At 36.6% G+C, this 16,181-nt stretch overlaps 2 protein-coding genes across 4 annotated transcripts in view; one reads left to right on the forward strand and one right to left on the reverse strand.

The window, feature by feature from the left end:
* LCA5 (lebercilin LCA5) overlaps positions 1 to 10,340 on the forward strand; it is a 62,292-nt gene extending 51,952 nt beyond the window's left edge. For both annotated transcript variants that reach the window (XM_082474200.1, XM_082474201.1), the window contains exons 4-8: positions 888 to 1,025; positions 1,964 to 2,060; positions 2,771 to 2,913; positions 5,488 to 5,620; positions 7,542 to 10,340. In XM_082474200.1, coding sequence (XP_082330326.1) covers positions 888 to 1,025; positions 1,964 to 2,060; positions 2,771 to 2,913; positions 5,488 to 5,620; positions 7,542 to 8,404 — 1,374 coding nt within the window. In that variant the 3' untranslated portion in view covers positions 8,405 to 10,340. The remainder of the gene's footprint in view (positions 1 to 887; positions 1,026 to 1,963; positions 2,061 to 2,770; positions 2,914 to 5,487; positions 5,621 to 7,541) is intronic.
* The window catches only part of LOC309666643 (uncharacterized protein), a 219,391-nt gene continuing 205,276 nt past the window's right edge, over positions 2,067 to 16,181 (reverse strand). Inside the window, exons 3-5 of one of the 2 annotated variants that reach the window (XM_082474286.1) lie at positions 12,313 to 12,496; positions 4,393 to 4,491; positions 2,067 to 2,621 (exon numbers count right to left, since the gene is read on the reverse strand). In XM_082474286.1, the coding sequence (XP_082330412.1) occupies positions 2,596 to 2,621; positions 4,393 to 4,491; positions 12,313 to 12,496 (309 nt within the window). In that variant the 3' untranslated portion in view covers positions 2,067 to 2,595. Of the gene's footprint in view, positions 2,622 to 2,919; positions 4,492 to 12,312; positions 12,497 to 16,181 lie in introns of those variants that run through there. The other variant, XR_014267185.1, reaches the window with a different exon arrangement.

Here is a 16,181-nt window from a genome sequence, read left to right on the forward strand (position 1 = left end):
TTTTTTTTTAATATTTATTTATTATTTTTTCTGTGCTGGGTCTTAGTTGCAGCATGTGCAATCTTTTACTTGTGGCATAAGGACTTCTTAGTTGTGGCATGCAGACTCTTGGTTGTGACATGTGGACTTCTTAGTTGCGGCATGCAGACTCTTAGCTGTGGCATGCATGTGGGATCTAGTTCCCTGACCAGGGATCGAACCAGGGCCCCCTGCATTGGGAGCGCAGAGTCTTACCCACTGGACCACCAGCGAAGTCCCAGGAGTGTATGTGTTATGATTGTTGTCTTTTTTATGTGTTGACCACTTTATCATTAGATAATGACCTTCTTTGTCTTTTGTTACCCTTTTTGCCTTGAAGTCTATTTTATCTAAGTATGACTATGCTCACCTTCTTTTGGTTTCTGTTTGCTTAAAATAACATCTTCCATCCTTTCACTTTGATCCTATGTGTCTTTAGAGCTGAAATAAGTAAAAACTGGGATGATGATCTCTGCACCTTGAATAGTGCTGTGTAATTTTACACAGCTGCCTCAGTTTCTATTTGCCCAAACAATGATTCCCAAACGCTGGTGCTTCTCATCACATCCTTTGGCTGTCTTTTGCTGCCAACTTAAATGACTATCCATGTACTCTTGATGCAACTGCTTAAGAATTTATCTGCAAATCGTTGTGGAAAACAAAGAGAGAAATAATAGGCTAAGTATCTTACTAAATTGTTGGTACATCTATGTTCCGTTTTATTGTATGTTTATGAACACTAAGCCCAACCTGATTTGTATGTCTTGTTTAGTACCACTAAAAATGTCATTTTGACACTAAGTGCAGTATTTTACTGTTGAATTATTTTTTAAGTACTATTTTTTAATGTATTTGTACACATATCATAGGAACTATCAAGAAACCTTGAGCTAAGTACTAACAGTTTCCAGCGACAGTTGCTTGCTGAAAGGAAAAGGGCATATGAGGCTCATGATGAAAATAAAGTTCTTCAAAAGGAGCTACAACAACTATATCACAAATTAAAGGTAAGCATTTGATTTTAAATGGCATCATTTCTCCCTGTGTTATATATTAGATGAAAACTCTATTTTAAAACACTGTTATCATTTATATTTGGAACTTTGGTACAATATCATTTACAAAATTCTAATATTTCCTTTGGCACTTATAAAGAAAATATTTGTTAATATAATGTCTATAACCAAAAATGAGACATTAGATACACTAATAGGAATGATATAACTGAAAAAAGTTATAAAATCCTGCAAGAAAGTTATGGGAACTAGAGTTTTTCTGTGTTGCATGGTTGAATAATTCAGTGTTCTTCCTCAGATAATCCGATGAGTGATTATTTTTAAAGTTGTTGCATATAATGCCCTTCCTTTTCACAGTGTTTAGAGGAAGCATTAGAATTAATTAATTCTGTTAAAGTAGGTGTTCTTAATTCTATCCAGAGGTCATTGATGGGTTGAAATTTTGTGCAACATGAAGTGTTTATGCATTATCTTGCATAGAATTTTCATTTTGTTAATCAAATTCTCAGAGAAAGCCATAGCCGCAAAATGGTGAAGAACACTTGTGTTTTAAAAAATGGTCTAATTTTTAACTCGACATTAATTTGGAATCCACATTTGAGAGATGCTAATTAAATTCTTTGTGTGGCTAAGCCTGGAAGTCAGTTGAAGACATTACTGTATCATGTAGGAGTGGGTAGAAAATGAATTTTACCTTATTCTGATTTTTGTGGCTGCTAGTGCATATTGGACCTTTAATGGAGAATCATTGCTCTACCGTAACCTAAATGTCCTAAAGGCATTCCTTTCTGTAGTTGGTAGTTACAAAGGGAAGCTGAACTTAGGTATATTCCAATTTGGTGAGGAAAATACCAGTTGAAAAGATGAGGATTTTTGTTTTATTTTAAACTGAGACTCTACATTCTTAATTGTGTTGGGTTTGTTTTCAGGAAAAGGAGAGAGAACTGGACATAAAAAACATATATTCTAATCGTCTGCCAAAGTCTTCTCCAAAGAAAGAAAAAGAAATTACATCAAGAAAAAATGGTATAGTAGTTATTATTGTTGAAAACCATTGTAGTTATTAATAATAAAATAAATTAATTTTGAAGTAGAAGGAAGGTGAGGGGAAAGAACTTTATTGAAATAAATTTCCTTGTAGGTACTTTCCAGAAATCCTTTCACTTTCTCAGTTTTTTCCCTTGAGGTCATTACAATTATGTTTTACATAATTAATTTTTTTTTTCTTATGATAACTTATTTTTCTAAACTTTTATGAAAAATCATAAGCATACTCTACACAGGAGATTATAGTATGATAAACCTTTATTCATGTATCACCACCTTTAACAGTTATACATTTTATTAATTTTATTTCACCTATTTTTTCTACTTTTTTTCTAGAGTATTTTAAAGGAAATCCCAACTGTCATTTCATTTCACTCATAAATACTTTGGTATTTTTATGCATATTCTTACTTTTTTAAAAAACAAAAGTGTAATTTCCTTCTTCTCTGGTTTGCAAAAAGTTGAAAACATAAACTTTGTAAAAGTTTAATAGATTCATCCCTCAGAGTTGTCCTCAAATGACAAAATTGCCAGTAAATCCTAGAAATAAAAACAGTAATAGTGAGTAGTCATGGAGCTGAGAAACATGCATTTTCTCATTTAGAGGGTGAACATATACCAGTTGAATTCCATATATCTTAGCACTGTTCAATACGATTAGAAAAATTCTTTTATAATTTTCATGGTAGCTGCATGCCAGAGTGATTTTACAAACCAGTGTACAAAAGAAGTACAAACCAGTGAAGACTTCGAGCTGGAGGAATATCCTATAACACCACAAACAGTTATGTGTTATGAAAACAAATGGAAAGAACCTGAACGTCTTTCTTTGGTGAGTTTAGCAATATGATTAGGTACTAAATTCTAGGTTTGAAGTTATTCCTAAATGCACAATATCAAACATTTAAAAATTTCAGCAATGAAGCTAGTGCCATAGCTGTATAAATATGCAACTAGCCTTTTACAGGGAAAGAGATAACATATGTGCGTTTTACTAAACTCCTTTGGATTGACTCTTAGTTAACACTGCATCTTTCAGATGCTTCAGAAATGTCAATTGTACTTTCTAGGTTGGAGGAAGAAGAAAAGAAAATTTTCTAAATTTCTTACATTTATGTCTCTTACCAGATAGTCTCTAAAAATCCTTCTGGCGTTTATGTTTAATAGCAAGTTATAGTAGCTTTCAAATGATTTGTTAGAATTTGACCACATTTAATTTTTTTGGCCTCCTGTGTAAGAGAATTTTATAGTTTAGCTGAATGTCGAGCAAAGTAATTGCAGTGGAATCTGACTTTATATCATTCAAATTAGAGTGGAATTCAGGAGGTCTGTGTTGCATCTTCATTTAAAAGGACTTATGTTGAGTATTGGAAGGTCCTTTTCTCTAATAGGGTTTTATCTTTAGTGTTTACAGTTGAAACTCTAAGGAAAACAATATACGAGGGATCCTGCATATTTCATATAATGCTATATTTTTGATACTACTTGTAAGTATCCCAGGGATCCTGAGATCTCTTCCTGTGTGTGGACTGAATTGATTCCTGTGTGTACTCTAGTTTTGTTTTGTTTTTTTTTCCTTTATTTTATTTTTGTTTTACAATTTAGATAAGTTAGCTGTATCTGCTAAGTGTGTTTCCTCCTATATTTACAAATCCTTGAGACTAGATCATGTTAATTTTTTTTTTCTTTTTGAAAAGGTAAAGTGTGGAATAGCAAAGTAATTCTTAATTTTAGAAGGGTAAAAAAATTTGCCCTTTATAAGATTCAGCAGAAGCAGCAGCAGCAACCTGATATAGTGAAAGAGGATATAGCCCTGGAGTTAGCACTGCGTTTTAATTAAATGACAGTTCTAACATTTTAGTGACTTGTGTGACTTGTTGGAGCCTCAGTTTCCTAATCTATAAAACAAGGGTGGGTTACCCTTCAGGGTTGTGGTAATAACTAATCACGAAGCTTATAAAGTTCTTAAGACTAATCCTGTCACTTTAAGGGGTCCCAGCAAATGGGAGCTCTGTTAGTAAAAGTATATATAGGCTGTTGCTATTGGAAAGAGACCCAGAATACAGTGGCTCAAGCAAGAGATAAGATTCTTTCTCTTGTAATAAACTGAAGGTCAGTGGGTAGTCCGGGATAGGTAGACACGTTTGTTCCATGGTAGCCATTCTCTGTCTTACTGTTTTTCCATCATAAAGCGTGTAACCGCATCTGTGTGGTCACAATTGTCTTATCATACCTGGGAGAAGGAGGAATGAGGAAGTGGAGGGCAAGCAGCTTTTGTTTTTATAAATGTGATCAGAAGTTGGGTACATACTTCCACTCACATGCCACTGGTCCTGTCTGGCTGCAGGGGAGGCTAGCAAATGTGGTCTCCAGTCAGGCAGCCCTGTGCTCTGCTGAAACTTAAGGAATTCTGTAACAAAAAGGAAGAAGGGGACAGTGGATACTAGGGGACAATTCTCTACAGATTCACTAGTAATAAATTTTACTTTTATTAAGAAAAATTACACACACGCATGAAAGGGACCATAAGAAACAATAAATTTTAAGTTTACATTTTTATTTGATTTAAATATTACAAGATTTATTAATTGGAGACCTTGGGCATAGTATAAACTTGAAAGATTCTATGCCATTGTCACTGCTGGTGTTACAGCTCAACACCATATCACTTGGCCTTTAATAATTGATGAATAGCCTTTATTGGTTAACTGAATTCATCAGATTTTGTTGTGAAATGTGCAAAGTAAGGATACCTCGTTTTTTTTTTTTTAATAAACATTTATTTTATTTATTTTTGGCTGTGTTGGGTCTTCGTTGCTGCGTGCGGACTTTCTCTAGTTGTGGCTAGCGGGGGCTACTCTTTGTTGCGGTCGCAGGCTTCTCATTGCGGTGTCTTCTGTTGTTGCGGAGCACGGGCTCTAGGTGCGTGGGCTTCAGTAGTTGTGGCTCGTGGGCTCTAGAGTGCAGGCTCAGTAGCTGTGACTCACGGGCCTAGTTGCTCCGCGGCATGTGAGATCCTCCCAGACCAGGGCTCAAACCCGTGTCCCCTGCATTGGCTGGTGGATTCTTAACCACTGTGCCACCAAGGAAGCCCAGTAAGGATACTTCTGATACTTGTCTCTTCAGAATTTTACGTAGGGTATTGGCTTTGCTTCCATTATATTGGTTCTGATATGTTTTCCAAATGTCTCTTTAAAAATTTTAACTAAAGTAAGAAATAATCTTGTGTGCTTTTGAAAATCTTTCAAAGGTGGTAACTTGTAGCTTGCTGCTTTAGAAATGGAAAATTTGCTTTAATTTCTAACAGTTGGGATTGTGCTTAATGGGAGATAAATCTATGATATCTAAATGGTTTTTTCCCCTTTTCCTGCATGTGAACTTGCATTTAAAAAAAAATGTATACTAGGATCTGGAATCTCAAGAGAGAGATGATCATGAAGAAGCAGGGATTCTAAACCCAATTGTGGAAAGAGAAGACAAACTTGTTAAAGATCAAGGACTCCATGCTGTGAAACAGGAGGCTGAGAAGCTGGAGGATGGTAAGAAAGAGTTTAAGCAAGTGATAAGTCAGCATCCCTTGGAAAAGAAAGGGTTACTATCCGCTAATATCTTCCAGCTGAACAGTGAATTGGTTATACAGAACAAGAAAAGGTTGATACAATGGTGGGGGGAGTCTATCAAGTGTCACAAACATTTGAATGAAGTTACTAAGGAAAGAAAAAGAATGAAGACTGTAAGTCAGTTGCTGTTTGGGATTAGGGGATAGAAACAAGTTACCTTCAGAAAATTCAGATGAAGTAGAATTCAGTTGAAAGGGGGAAAAAATTCTTTGTGTATTAACTAAAGCTTGATGAAGAGATAACTGAAAGACAACCCTGTTCATTGGCTTGACCTTGAGACTATCTAGTCTGTAGACCAGCCCAAACATTAAAATCAATGAATTGTGAGGCCTTGAATATATTCCTATAATTTTTCTTTGGTTTTAATATATAAAATAAATCTTTAACATATTCAACCATTAATGTGGAAGTTTAGTGAACCAATTCACATAGTTTCAGATACTGGAAATGAAGTTCAGGAATAAATTCATTTCCATTTGGATAAAATGTCTTAAAGGTATAAGCGAGAAGGATCCCAGACTCTAATCCTTTGCATGTATTTTATTAATTATGTATTAGCTGCTTACAGAGAAGTACTGTTTTTCCCTTAAAGTTAACAAAAAATCATGACCTAATTGTTGCTTAGAATATGTATATTTTTGTGTGTGTATTTAAAACAATCTAACAGTTGAAATAGAAGCCACATTTATATCACTGTTGGCTAAACCACAAAGGAAGACGCTTGCACATGTTAAACTACAGAGTAGAAAATAGGTATTATGGTCAGTTCTGTCTAAGAACCAGGAAAAGGAATAAAGTAACAGAAGACTATCACTTCTCTATGTCATTTTTGACTGATATTTTTTTTTCCTGGAGTCTGTGTGGAATGATCTGATTATCAGTGAGAATGTGCCATTTACTAAGGTTACCAAATGCATAGTGTTCTTACATGTTTTAATATTTTTAGTTTTTTCTTTTAGAAATCCTTTCAAAATTATAGCAAAGTGGCAATAATAGCCAGAGAACCACCTAAGAGTAAGTTGTATACTTCATGCCCATATCCCGTATCCTAAAATACTTTCATATGTATTTCTCCAAAATGAGGACATTCTCTTTTATCATTCCAGTATAGTTTAACTTCAGGAAATTTAACTTTGATACAACACATTTCTCCAATCTGCCGTCCACAGTACAGTTTTATCAGTTGACACAGTATTGTCCTTTATAGCATTTTCTTCCCTTTAGGATGTGATCATGAATTGCACTTAGTTCTCATATCTCTTCAGTCTCCTTTCATCTAAAACAGCTTCTCAGCCTTTTAAAAATATTTTGTGAGATTAACATTTTTCATGAACACCGACCCATTTTTTTAGTAAAATGTTTCTTGTTTGGGGTTTATCTGAAGTTTTCTGTTAATTAAATTCAGGTTATTGCATCTTCTGTCAGAACACTACATAAGTGATGTTGTGTCCTTCTCAGGGTATGACATCCAAAGGTTCAATTTATTTTTAAATTTAAAATAAAATTCTTTGCTCCACCCATCCCACCATCCTCCATTCAGTGTACAGCACACTATTAGGTATAAAAAATAGGCAGAGAACCTTCTTCCTCACCCCTAACTTGAAGAACAAAATCTTTTCTATAATTAATTGTGAATCTTAAATATATATTAAGTATATATTATTTTTTGAAACCCTGAATATCAAGTTATAAAAATGAAATTTATGGTGTCCACCCTCACTGTACTGATCATACAGAAATTAGATAAAGCTATTGTTTTGTAAAATATGAGAGTTGAGTTTTCTTATTTGAAAATACTGACTACTATAAAATCCCATTTTTAAACTTTGATTTTCTACAGAGTGGGAAAGAGAAGAACTTGCTAAAAAGCAAAAGGAAAAGACATCTTTGTTGGAGAGAGAAGAAAAGCCAGTGTTGGAAACTGGAAGATACCAGATGGAAACGTACCAAATTCAAAATACTGATAAATTGGAAGAAGAGGAAGAAGAAAGGCTAAAGAGAGATGTGCTACTTGCTAAACTGAATGAAATCAGCAGAGAACTCCAAGGTTCTCGGAATCTAAAATATCCTTCTCTGTCATTGCTTCCTGATTTGGAATCAAAACTGCGCTCCCCAGAGAGAAACCCCAAAACACACACATTCTTTGAATCCTCAGAGAGATTATTTAATGGGCATCATTTGCAAGACATCAGTCTTTTCAATACAAAAGGAGATGGTCAGAATCCGGGCAATATTAGAAAACCAGCCTCTCCAGATGAGCTTGCATTTGGTAGCTATGTGCCTTCATTTGCGAAAACATTAGGGAAGTCAAATCCAGTTAGCCAAAAAAGTAGCCTTTTGGATTTCCAAAGAAACAATATAGAGAAATTTAGTAAAGACAGTGTAGATTTAGTCACAAGAAAAGAGAAAAAAGCTAATCTGATGGAACAGCTATTTGGTGCCAGTGGCGGCGGCAGCGTTTCCTCTAAAAGCAGTGACCCAAATTCTCTGGCTGCCACCAATGGAGACTTTGACCCTCTAGATTTTCTCCCTGGGGATAAAAGCAGCAGGGGTAGGGAATACGATGACGATGACGACTTTTTCTTCAGCGAAGGAAGAAGTTTTAATCCAAATAGACACCAATTAAAACATGCAAACAATAAACCGGCAGTAAAAGCAGTTGATTCTGTAGAAGATGAAATTGAAGAAGTAGCACTGAGATGACTGACTAGAGGAGTATATATGTTTTCCAATTGTAAATATTAAAATGTTTTAATACAGTATTTATTATAAACATAGACTTTTTAATAAATATTAAGAAGTCCTTATTAAGCAGTAGTTTTTAAAGTATAAATACAGCGGAAATAAAAAGTAGATCATATCACACCGCATAGCTAGTTTGCCAAGAATGAAGCATGCTCTTTTGACTGAAACCAAAAATAGAGATGCATCTTTCTTACTTTCTTTTTACAAATAGGTTTTACCTCTGAATCAGCTCAGTGGGGAGTTTTACTCCATTGGTGTACGTATGCATTTTCTCTTTTATCCCTATTTATTTATTTATTTATTTTTGGCCCTCTCCTCTCTGAGCTAAGTACAGTCTTCCCGCTGATTGTCGAATGGAAATGAAGAGTGAGGGGCTCTGTTGGGAAGTGTGGCAAGGCTGAGGTGCTCTCTTAAGTGGAACCGTGACAACATGGGGACTTGGCATTCCTCTGGACGTAACCACAGTTAAATGCTACTCATTTCCCAATTACAGAGTCTCGTTAAATCACTTCCCTATGACTGTTCTAAGACATTAGGTTGACTTGAGAAGATGTTTGTCTGTTTGCGTGGACAGTTCCCTCTCATGGCTCCCAGAGGCTTGGGTGCAGTGTAATCAGTAATTCATTTTCTCGATCTCCTAGGCTTTTTATATCTCAGTGACTAGATGTGAGAGTTCATACCAAATACACGGAATAGAAGAAATTTCATCCCAAAATAGCAAGATTTTCAACTCAATTATGTTTCCAGAGTAACGTAACTAGGAAATTTTAATAGGTACTTTTAAGATTTGAACTTACTGTCAAACCAAAGAGACAACGATAGTGTGATACTATTGGACTTACAGGGCTAATGTTAAAGCAACCTTGGTTAAAATTGCTTTAGAGATGGGGCTCCTGCCTTGCTGAGTAGGGTGGTTGATTTTCTGTTGAAAAGTGTTTGGTCTTTTGCTGTTTGTAGCTCACTTCAGCTGCAAAGGAGTTGATGACCTTGGATTATGCTGGGCATGATTGGTCTTTAAGCAGCAGTAATACACCACCAGCCAAGGAGAAAACACAGTTCAGATGAAGAGTGGTGGAAATAGTGCATCAGGGGAAGAATAAATAAATGTTGATTGGCACTTTTTCTAAAGTGAACTGTTGTTTTCAAGCATTTACTACATATTTGCTCATAGTATGATTTCTCATGCCAAGCATACATACTGATGAGGGGACTAGAGCTACTGTTTTATCTTGAGTTCTTATAAATGCTTATTATTGAATATAATTTCATAATTATTTGACAAGACTGACCTGGTTAGGTCTCTAATTAAAAGATGTTACCACCTAGCATCTTCTAAATTGTGTTCCTGTTATTTACTGGGAACTGAATCTCTCAAAAGTGCTAAACTATATTAAAAATTTTTTAATAAAGAGTTTTCTATGACTGATATAAATAAGCATTTAGTATATTGTAAATCATTCTAATATATGTAAACCACAATATTATTGTAATGCAGTTCTTGATAAAATATTATGTAATGTTAATTTTGTTCATAGCTGCTAATTTTTCAGCCAAAAGTATTCTAATTTTTAGGGGTTTTTTTGTTCTAAAGGCTTCTGTAAAAAGTCCTTTAGTAAAGTTTTATATTCAGGTCGTTTTAATTAGTCTCTTGCTTTTTTCTACCTGATGTTTTCTAGTCTTTTTAACCAGATGCAATAAGGCAGAATTATTAAATTAAACCTAAAATTAAGTTATAGACTTAGAAGCATTATGGTGTTTGTTAAGCATTAAAATGGAAGATTGTAGAGAACAAGTTTTTCTTTATGAACAAACCTTAGTGAATAACTTTTTTTTCTAAATGTCAAGTTAAATTTATTTGCACTCAGAACTCTAATTAATAAAAATTTAAAACACACTATGACTCTTTGTTTGAATGATACCTTCCTTAGGTCACTTGGGAAATATATAGTGGAAATAGGACCTGCAGGGTTTTTATTTCATTATTCACCTTTTTTATTTTCCTATTCAGTATTTTTAGTTGAAGTAGATGAATCTGCCCTAAGTCGGCTTAGACAGTATGCTTAGTCTTATCAGATAATTATAGTCTTAATGAATTCTTTCACCCTTAATAGCTGTCATAATGGCATATATTGCTTATAATATTAAAAGGTGGGGGTAAGGAAGACTAGATTGAATCATAAAATAAACACTTGAGGGCTGACTCACTGGTTTTCTGACCCTCATCCCCACCTCACTTTCAGACATACTAAACTTCTGCTGTCCCTGGCTGGTGTTAACTTGGGTAGAGCCTGCAAGTCGGCCTGGTGAAAAGGGGATGGGAAATTGGTATTACAGTGACAGTGTGGATTTTTTAGGATTAAAGAAGTTACCATAAATTGTCAAGAAAGGATCCGCTTTTAAAGCTTTTTCCTCTCTACACAATAAATGCCCCTTTCACATTAAAGTCCCCTTTCGTATCGCTTGGAAGTGTTATTTTGTTTTGTTTTTTGAGCAAAGAAGAGCATGTCATGCATTCATTCACTGACTGTTGAGTGCTCCCTGGGGGGGCGCGTGGCACGGCGTGAGGTGCCAGGAGAGTAAGACCCTGCCTGTCCCTCAGTGTGGACCCAGAGCACAGCCAGCTCGGCTGCGTCCCTACCCTTCCATCCACTCCCTGGGTGTCCTTGGGCTACTGAGCAATTACTGGTCTTCTATAATGCTTCCTAGGGTGGCTATGAGGAGTAAATTAAATACTTAGGTTAACGTTTGGCAGAGTGCGATACATTATAAGCACTCAGTAAACATCACCTGTTGTTGTTATCACAGTTGTTATGAGTCTCCTTTAGGGACTACTTGGAAAAAATAGAGCATAGCTATGTATACAAAATACATTGACATAATACTTTGAGTAAGATACAAACAAAAAGAGCTTCTAAACCTCCAAATTAACATAAAATACTGTACTCAATATATTGTGCCTCTTAGGTCTGCACTTAGAACGTCCCTTTATTCGGCACTAACTGTATGATTCATGAGCTGGTTTCCTGATCTACAAAAGAGTAAGTAGAACAGCTAAGTTTTGGAAAGCTTTTCTGAAGACAGTTTTAGTGACATAAGGAGGGGTAGGAGAGCCTCATAGCAAAAAGACAATGAAATCCAGAAAACACCGGACTTTGATTGATTGCATCATGTGACAATCCGTAGCCCAGCTCCCCCTCCATGTCTGTGTGTGTCCTTGGATATGTTCAAAGCCTCTCTGTACCACCCCTCCCCTCTAGGAGGTGGGGCTAATGATAGTACCTACCTCGTGGTAGTTGCACACAGTAAATGAGTTCATACACGAAAAAACTTAGAACCATTTGATGCTCAAATTGTTGATGTTTTGGAAAAGTAACGGAGAAAAGGGGGAATGAGGTGGTATTGTTGAATTCTATACGTGGCAGTTGGTGATTTTATGTATGTGCTGTTTTTCGCTTAATCCTCACAAAGCTTCTTCTAAAGAAGGCGCTTACTATTACTCCCATTTTACAGTTGAGACTAACAGGTTGTAATATATGATAGATTACACAGGTAACAGGCTGCATTCAACAGTCTCAACAAGTCCAAAGAAATAAAATATTTTAGGAAGAGTTTTGCAGCAGTACTCTTTAAGTGACAGAAACCCAAATAAGGCTAGCTTAAGCAGAACAAGGAAATTAATCTCGGCTTGAATCTGGAAAGCTCAGGAAAATGTGGTTTGCTCTGGAGGTTAAAACAGTAGTGCTTACTACTCTGTCCACCTCTTACCGTATCATTTGCTGGGTATCATTTCCAGATAACTTCTACATTGGCTGACAGTATTGCAATGGGCAGCCCCAAGCCCTAGCATCCCTTCAGCTGGCACCCACCTCGAAAAGAGAAAATCTTTCCTGTAGTTCTGGCAAAGGTCCGCTTGGCTAGTTTACGTTGCGTGCTCGCCTGTAGGGCTGGTGGCATGTGTGTGGGAGGCATGGACTCCCTACTCTTAGCCGTCTTCATGGAATGATTGGTATTTCTGTGGAATGGGGGAGGCATTTTTCCCTGATGAAGACACTTCGGGCCTAAAAAAGAAAATCATATTTACTGTATTTCCCAATTCATTAAAAAAATTAATGGCTCTTATGGAAAAAAGCATTGAAAGGCTCTTAATGGAATAAGCATTAGCTATTTACTCCATACGCCTTATTCCTAGGAACAGGCCATGTCTGTGATGAGATAGGATTTCACCATGGGCTTGTGTTACGAAGTTCATTTTGTTGTTAAAGGTGAGCAATTTCAGCGGTAGGTGAGTCCGCAAGACATTTAAACTACGCTTTAGAGTTCACAGAAAAGGCTTAGAGATCCAGATACATATCTTCCCATACTAAATGCTACATTTGTGAAATCTATATCTGTATATAAATGAAGACATTCTGTCTCAATCCAGCACAAAACAAAAATAATTAGAAATAGGTAGCCAGGGGAGGGTAGAAAGAACACAGGCTTTGGGGTTGGGAGTTTGTCACTTGCTAATTACAACCTTGGTCGAATAATTTCAGGTTCCTCGGATGGGGAGTAGGGCAGATCATATCTTACAGGGGTTATTGTGAGGATTAATAAAAGGATGTATTCTTGAGAGAAGAGAATAAGTAAAACAGTGTGGCATGTCAGCAGAGGGAGAGCATCACCTCGTCAGTGTTTTACTTCCGTATCAACCGCCCCAAACTTTTGTTTAACAGATGCTTGTTAATATGGAATTTAAAAAACTAAACGTGCTATTTTTTTACCCTGTAATCTGCCATCTTTGAAGTGGCTCTTGTCTTTACGGAGCCATGCGGAGGTTACAGTCTTCCACAGAAGGCACTAGTGCTGCTTCTGGGAACAAGCAGCCTGTGGGAGAAGCAGTTTTACACACATAGTTTTGCTTCACTAGCCGTTTCCATGGAGGAGGAATAGATGGAAATCCGGAGCCCACACTGTGTTCTGAAGACAGGGCATTGAAATTCAGGGTGAAACCTCCCTGCCATAGCGCGAGAATCGCCCTGAATAGCATGGCCGAAAGCAGCTGCCTTGCCTCTCTCTCTGTAACTGACCTAAATATCAAATTTCAGAATTCCTGTCCCAGGGGATATTGATCCTGGCTAGGCATACTTTTCATACAATCTATATATATAACAGGACATCATAGATTTCAGATCTTTTTTTTTTTTTATCCTGATAAAAAGAACCCAAGAGTTACCCTACCTAGGCAATCGTGGATACTGAAAATTTCTGGGTACACCTGGGAACAAAGGTTTATTGAAGTCCTTTTGTTCTCCTATAAGAACTTCCCCCCAAATCTTAAATTTCGCTTCAATATTGGCTTCTAATTTCAATGATATCTGTAACTATTTACTCTCCTAAGCACTTACAGAGGAGCTCCTTGACTTAATCAGCACATATCTGTTCTTTACTTAAAATATTTTCAGTAAAAACTAGAATCAGTAGAACCAGAGAACAGAGGCCAGGAAAATCTGTCATGTTATCACCTCAAACATTATCACCGGGGTCCAGAATCAATGGCACGCATCACTCCGAAGTCGAGCTTTATCATAAATACGCACTCCTTGGTTCCAAGCAGGAGATAATGGCATTTCTCTGAACAATAACCACAGTTTTTCTCTTGAAGAACAGATTCAGCATCATTTAAATAGACGCATTTGCTTTACACTTGAGGCAGTAGTTCTCAAAGTGTGTCCCCACACCCGCCCAGAGCTGCAGCGGTGTCCCCTGAGGAACTTGTTAGAAACGCTAGATCTCGGGCTCCACTCCAGACCTCTGGAATTAGAAAAGTCCAGGGGTGGGTCCGTCTGTATTTGAAGAGGCCCTCCAGGGGATCGCACTGCAGCTGAAGTTTGAGAACTACTGCTCTAAGCTAACCATAGGAGGTGGTGGTGAGGGGAAACGCTCCCACACAGACAGAAGTGGATGCCTGCAACTTTTTTTGCAAATTCGGATCTCAGCACTGAGGGCTTGGGGTTCCAGTGTGCAGGTGCTGCTTCTGGACTCACCTTTGCCCCTCACACTGCGTGCCACCTAGACTAGAAATAAGCCACTTCTTTACGGCTATAACCAGGTATGGTCTAACTGTTAGCTCTCTGTGGCTAATATATCAGAAGATCTGAACTAGTCAGGAAAGAGAAACGCCTTTGTAACAACCAGCACCAAAAAGATTGGGTAGTTCATATGTCATTCCTCCATCACAGCCTATCACCCCCAAGCTTCCAGAAAAACTTTCCAAACATCCTCCAGCACTCCCTGAAGGAAAACTAATCAATGTGGTTTAAATTTGACATTACATCTAAAAGTTCAGCTTTCTCAAAGTTTGAGATGTGTGTGTGTGTGTGTGTGTGTGTGTGTACTTAATGATCCAGCCAAGTAGCTTTCTGTGCCTGAGGTTTAAGAAATATTAAAATTATCTAAAAGAAATTAGCCTATATACAGGGAATATGTTAAATAAAAGAAAAATTAGAACTAAGTATTCAGATTTCTCATGTCCACTCCTTAGCACTGCTGAAGACATGTATATAAACAAGAATGCCTATATACATCCAGGGGAAGTTTTTATTTCTAGACAAAGTAGGCCATGTTTTCACAAGTTTGGATTTTGTTTGCCGTACAAAGTCTCCATCTGTCTTTCTCTGGCTTCCTTGATTTATGCATCTATTACCCAAAAAAAACCCTACCTCATCTCAGACAGACCTGTTTCTGTGTAATCTGTTATAAACATATATAGATATAAAGAGATAAAGATGGGGCCGAATATCAGGCCATGTAAAATGGGGAGTTTGGACTGGTGGTTGAAGCACATAGCGGTGATGAAATTAGCTCTGTTTCCAAATGTGTGCTCAAGAGAAACATGTTTCTCCAGGGCTTAGTTCCCTTAAAATGCATCACCACTAGAACGTGTACATTTAGAGAGTGCCTTGAAATGTAGTGGGGTTTCAAGTTTGAGAATATCTATAAAGCTATGATTATTCCAATGTAATTTTGACCCTGGAACTAGCAATCTCTTAGAGTAATAATATATTGGTTCTGACACCCCTACTGCAATCATAACTTTACCAATTTCATTGCTACTCTGCTTCTTGATAAACATGTTCCAGAGTAAAAAGTTCTCTTTATAATCAAGAAAATTCTTCCCTTATGCCCTTTTACCAATAGTTCTCATTTTCAGCTGTGGCTTAATTTCTGTTTCTGTTTTTAAGTATCTTTTTGATTAACTGCGAAGTTTGATGGAGACCAGCAGAGTAATTAAATCTGTGTATATTGTCAGCTGGGTCTTTCCTTAGCTGCTGAGAGGTTGCTAGGATACTCTCTTAAAGGTACAATTCTCTTGATTAACTGCAAAACCCAGATTGCCCAAGTAAAATTTTTATTAATTCATAAAAATACAGGTCAGGATTACATTTAAATTTATAGCAAGATGAGCGCTATATATCTCTGGATGCTTTTAGCTTTACAGAAATGTGTGCAGGTACACTTATAAAGAATGTGTTTTTAAACAATTTAGTGGATGAGAATTAGTCACTTTTTTTGAGGGAGAGTGTTCCTTTGTGTTGCACAACATATATGGATTTGGAGCTGAAAGAATTCTGAATTTTAAATCACCACTAGGAAATACATCTCCATTGTGTCTATAGTACTGCAGAAATCCTATTGTGATTATTATGATTATTATTTACTGGTCTTTTCAATTCCAAAATTTCATAAAGTTGCC

The sequence above is a fragment of the Balaenoptera physalus genome, assembly GCF_965194825.1.
Source record: "Balaenoptera physalus genome assembly, chromosome: 9".
In the NCBI taxonomy this organism is placed as follows: Eukaryota; Metazoa; Chordata; class Mammalia; order Artiodactyla; family Balaenopteridae; genus Balaenoptera; species Balaenoptera physalus.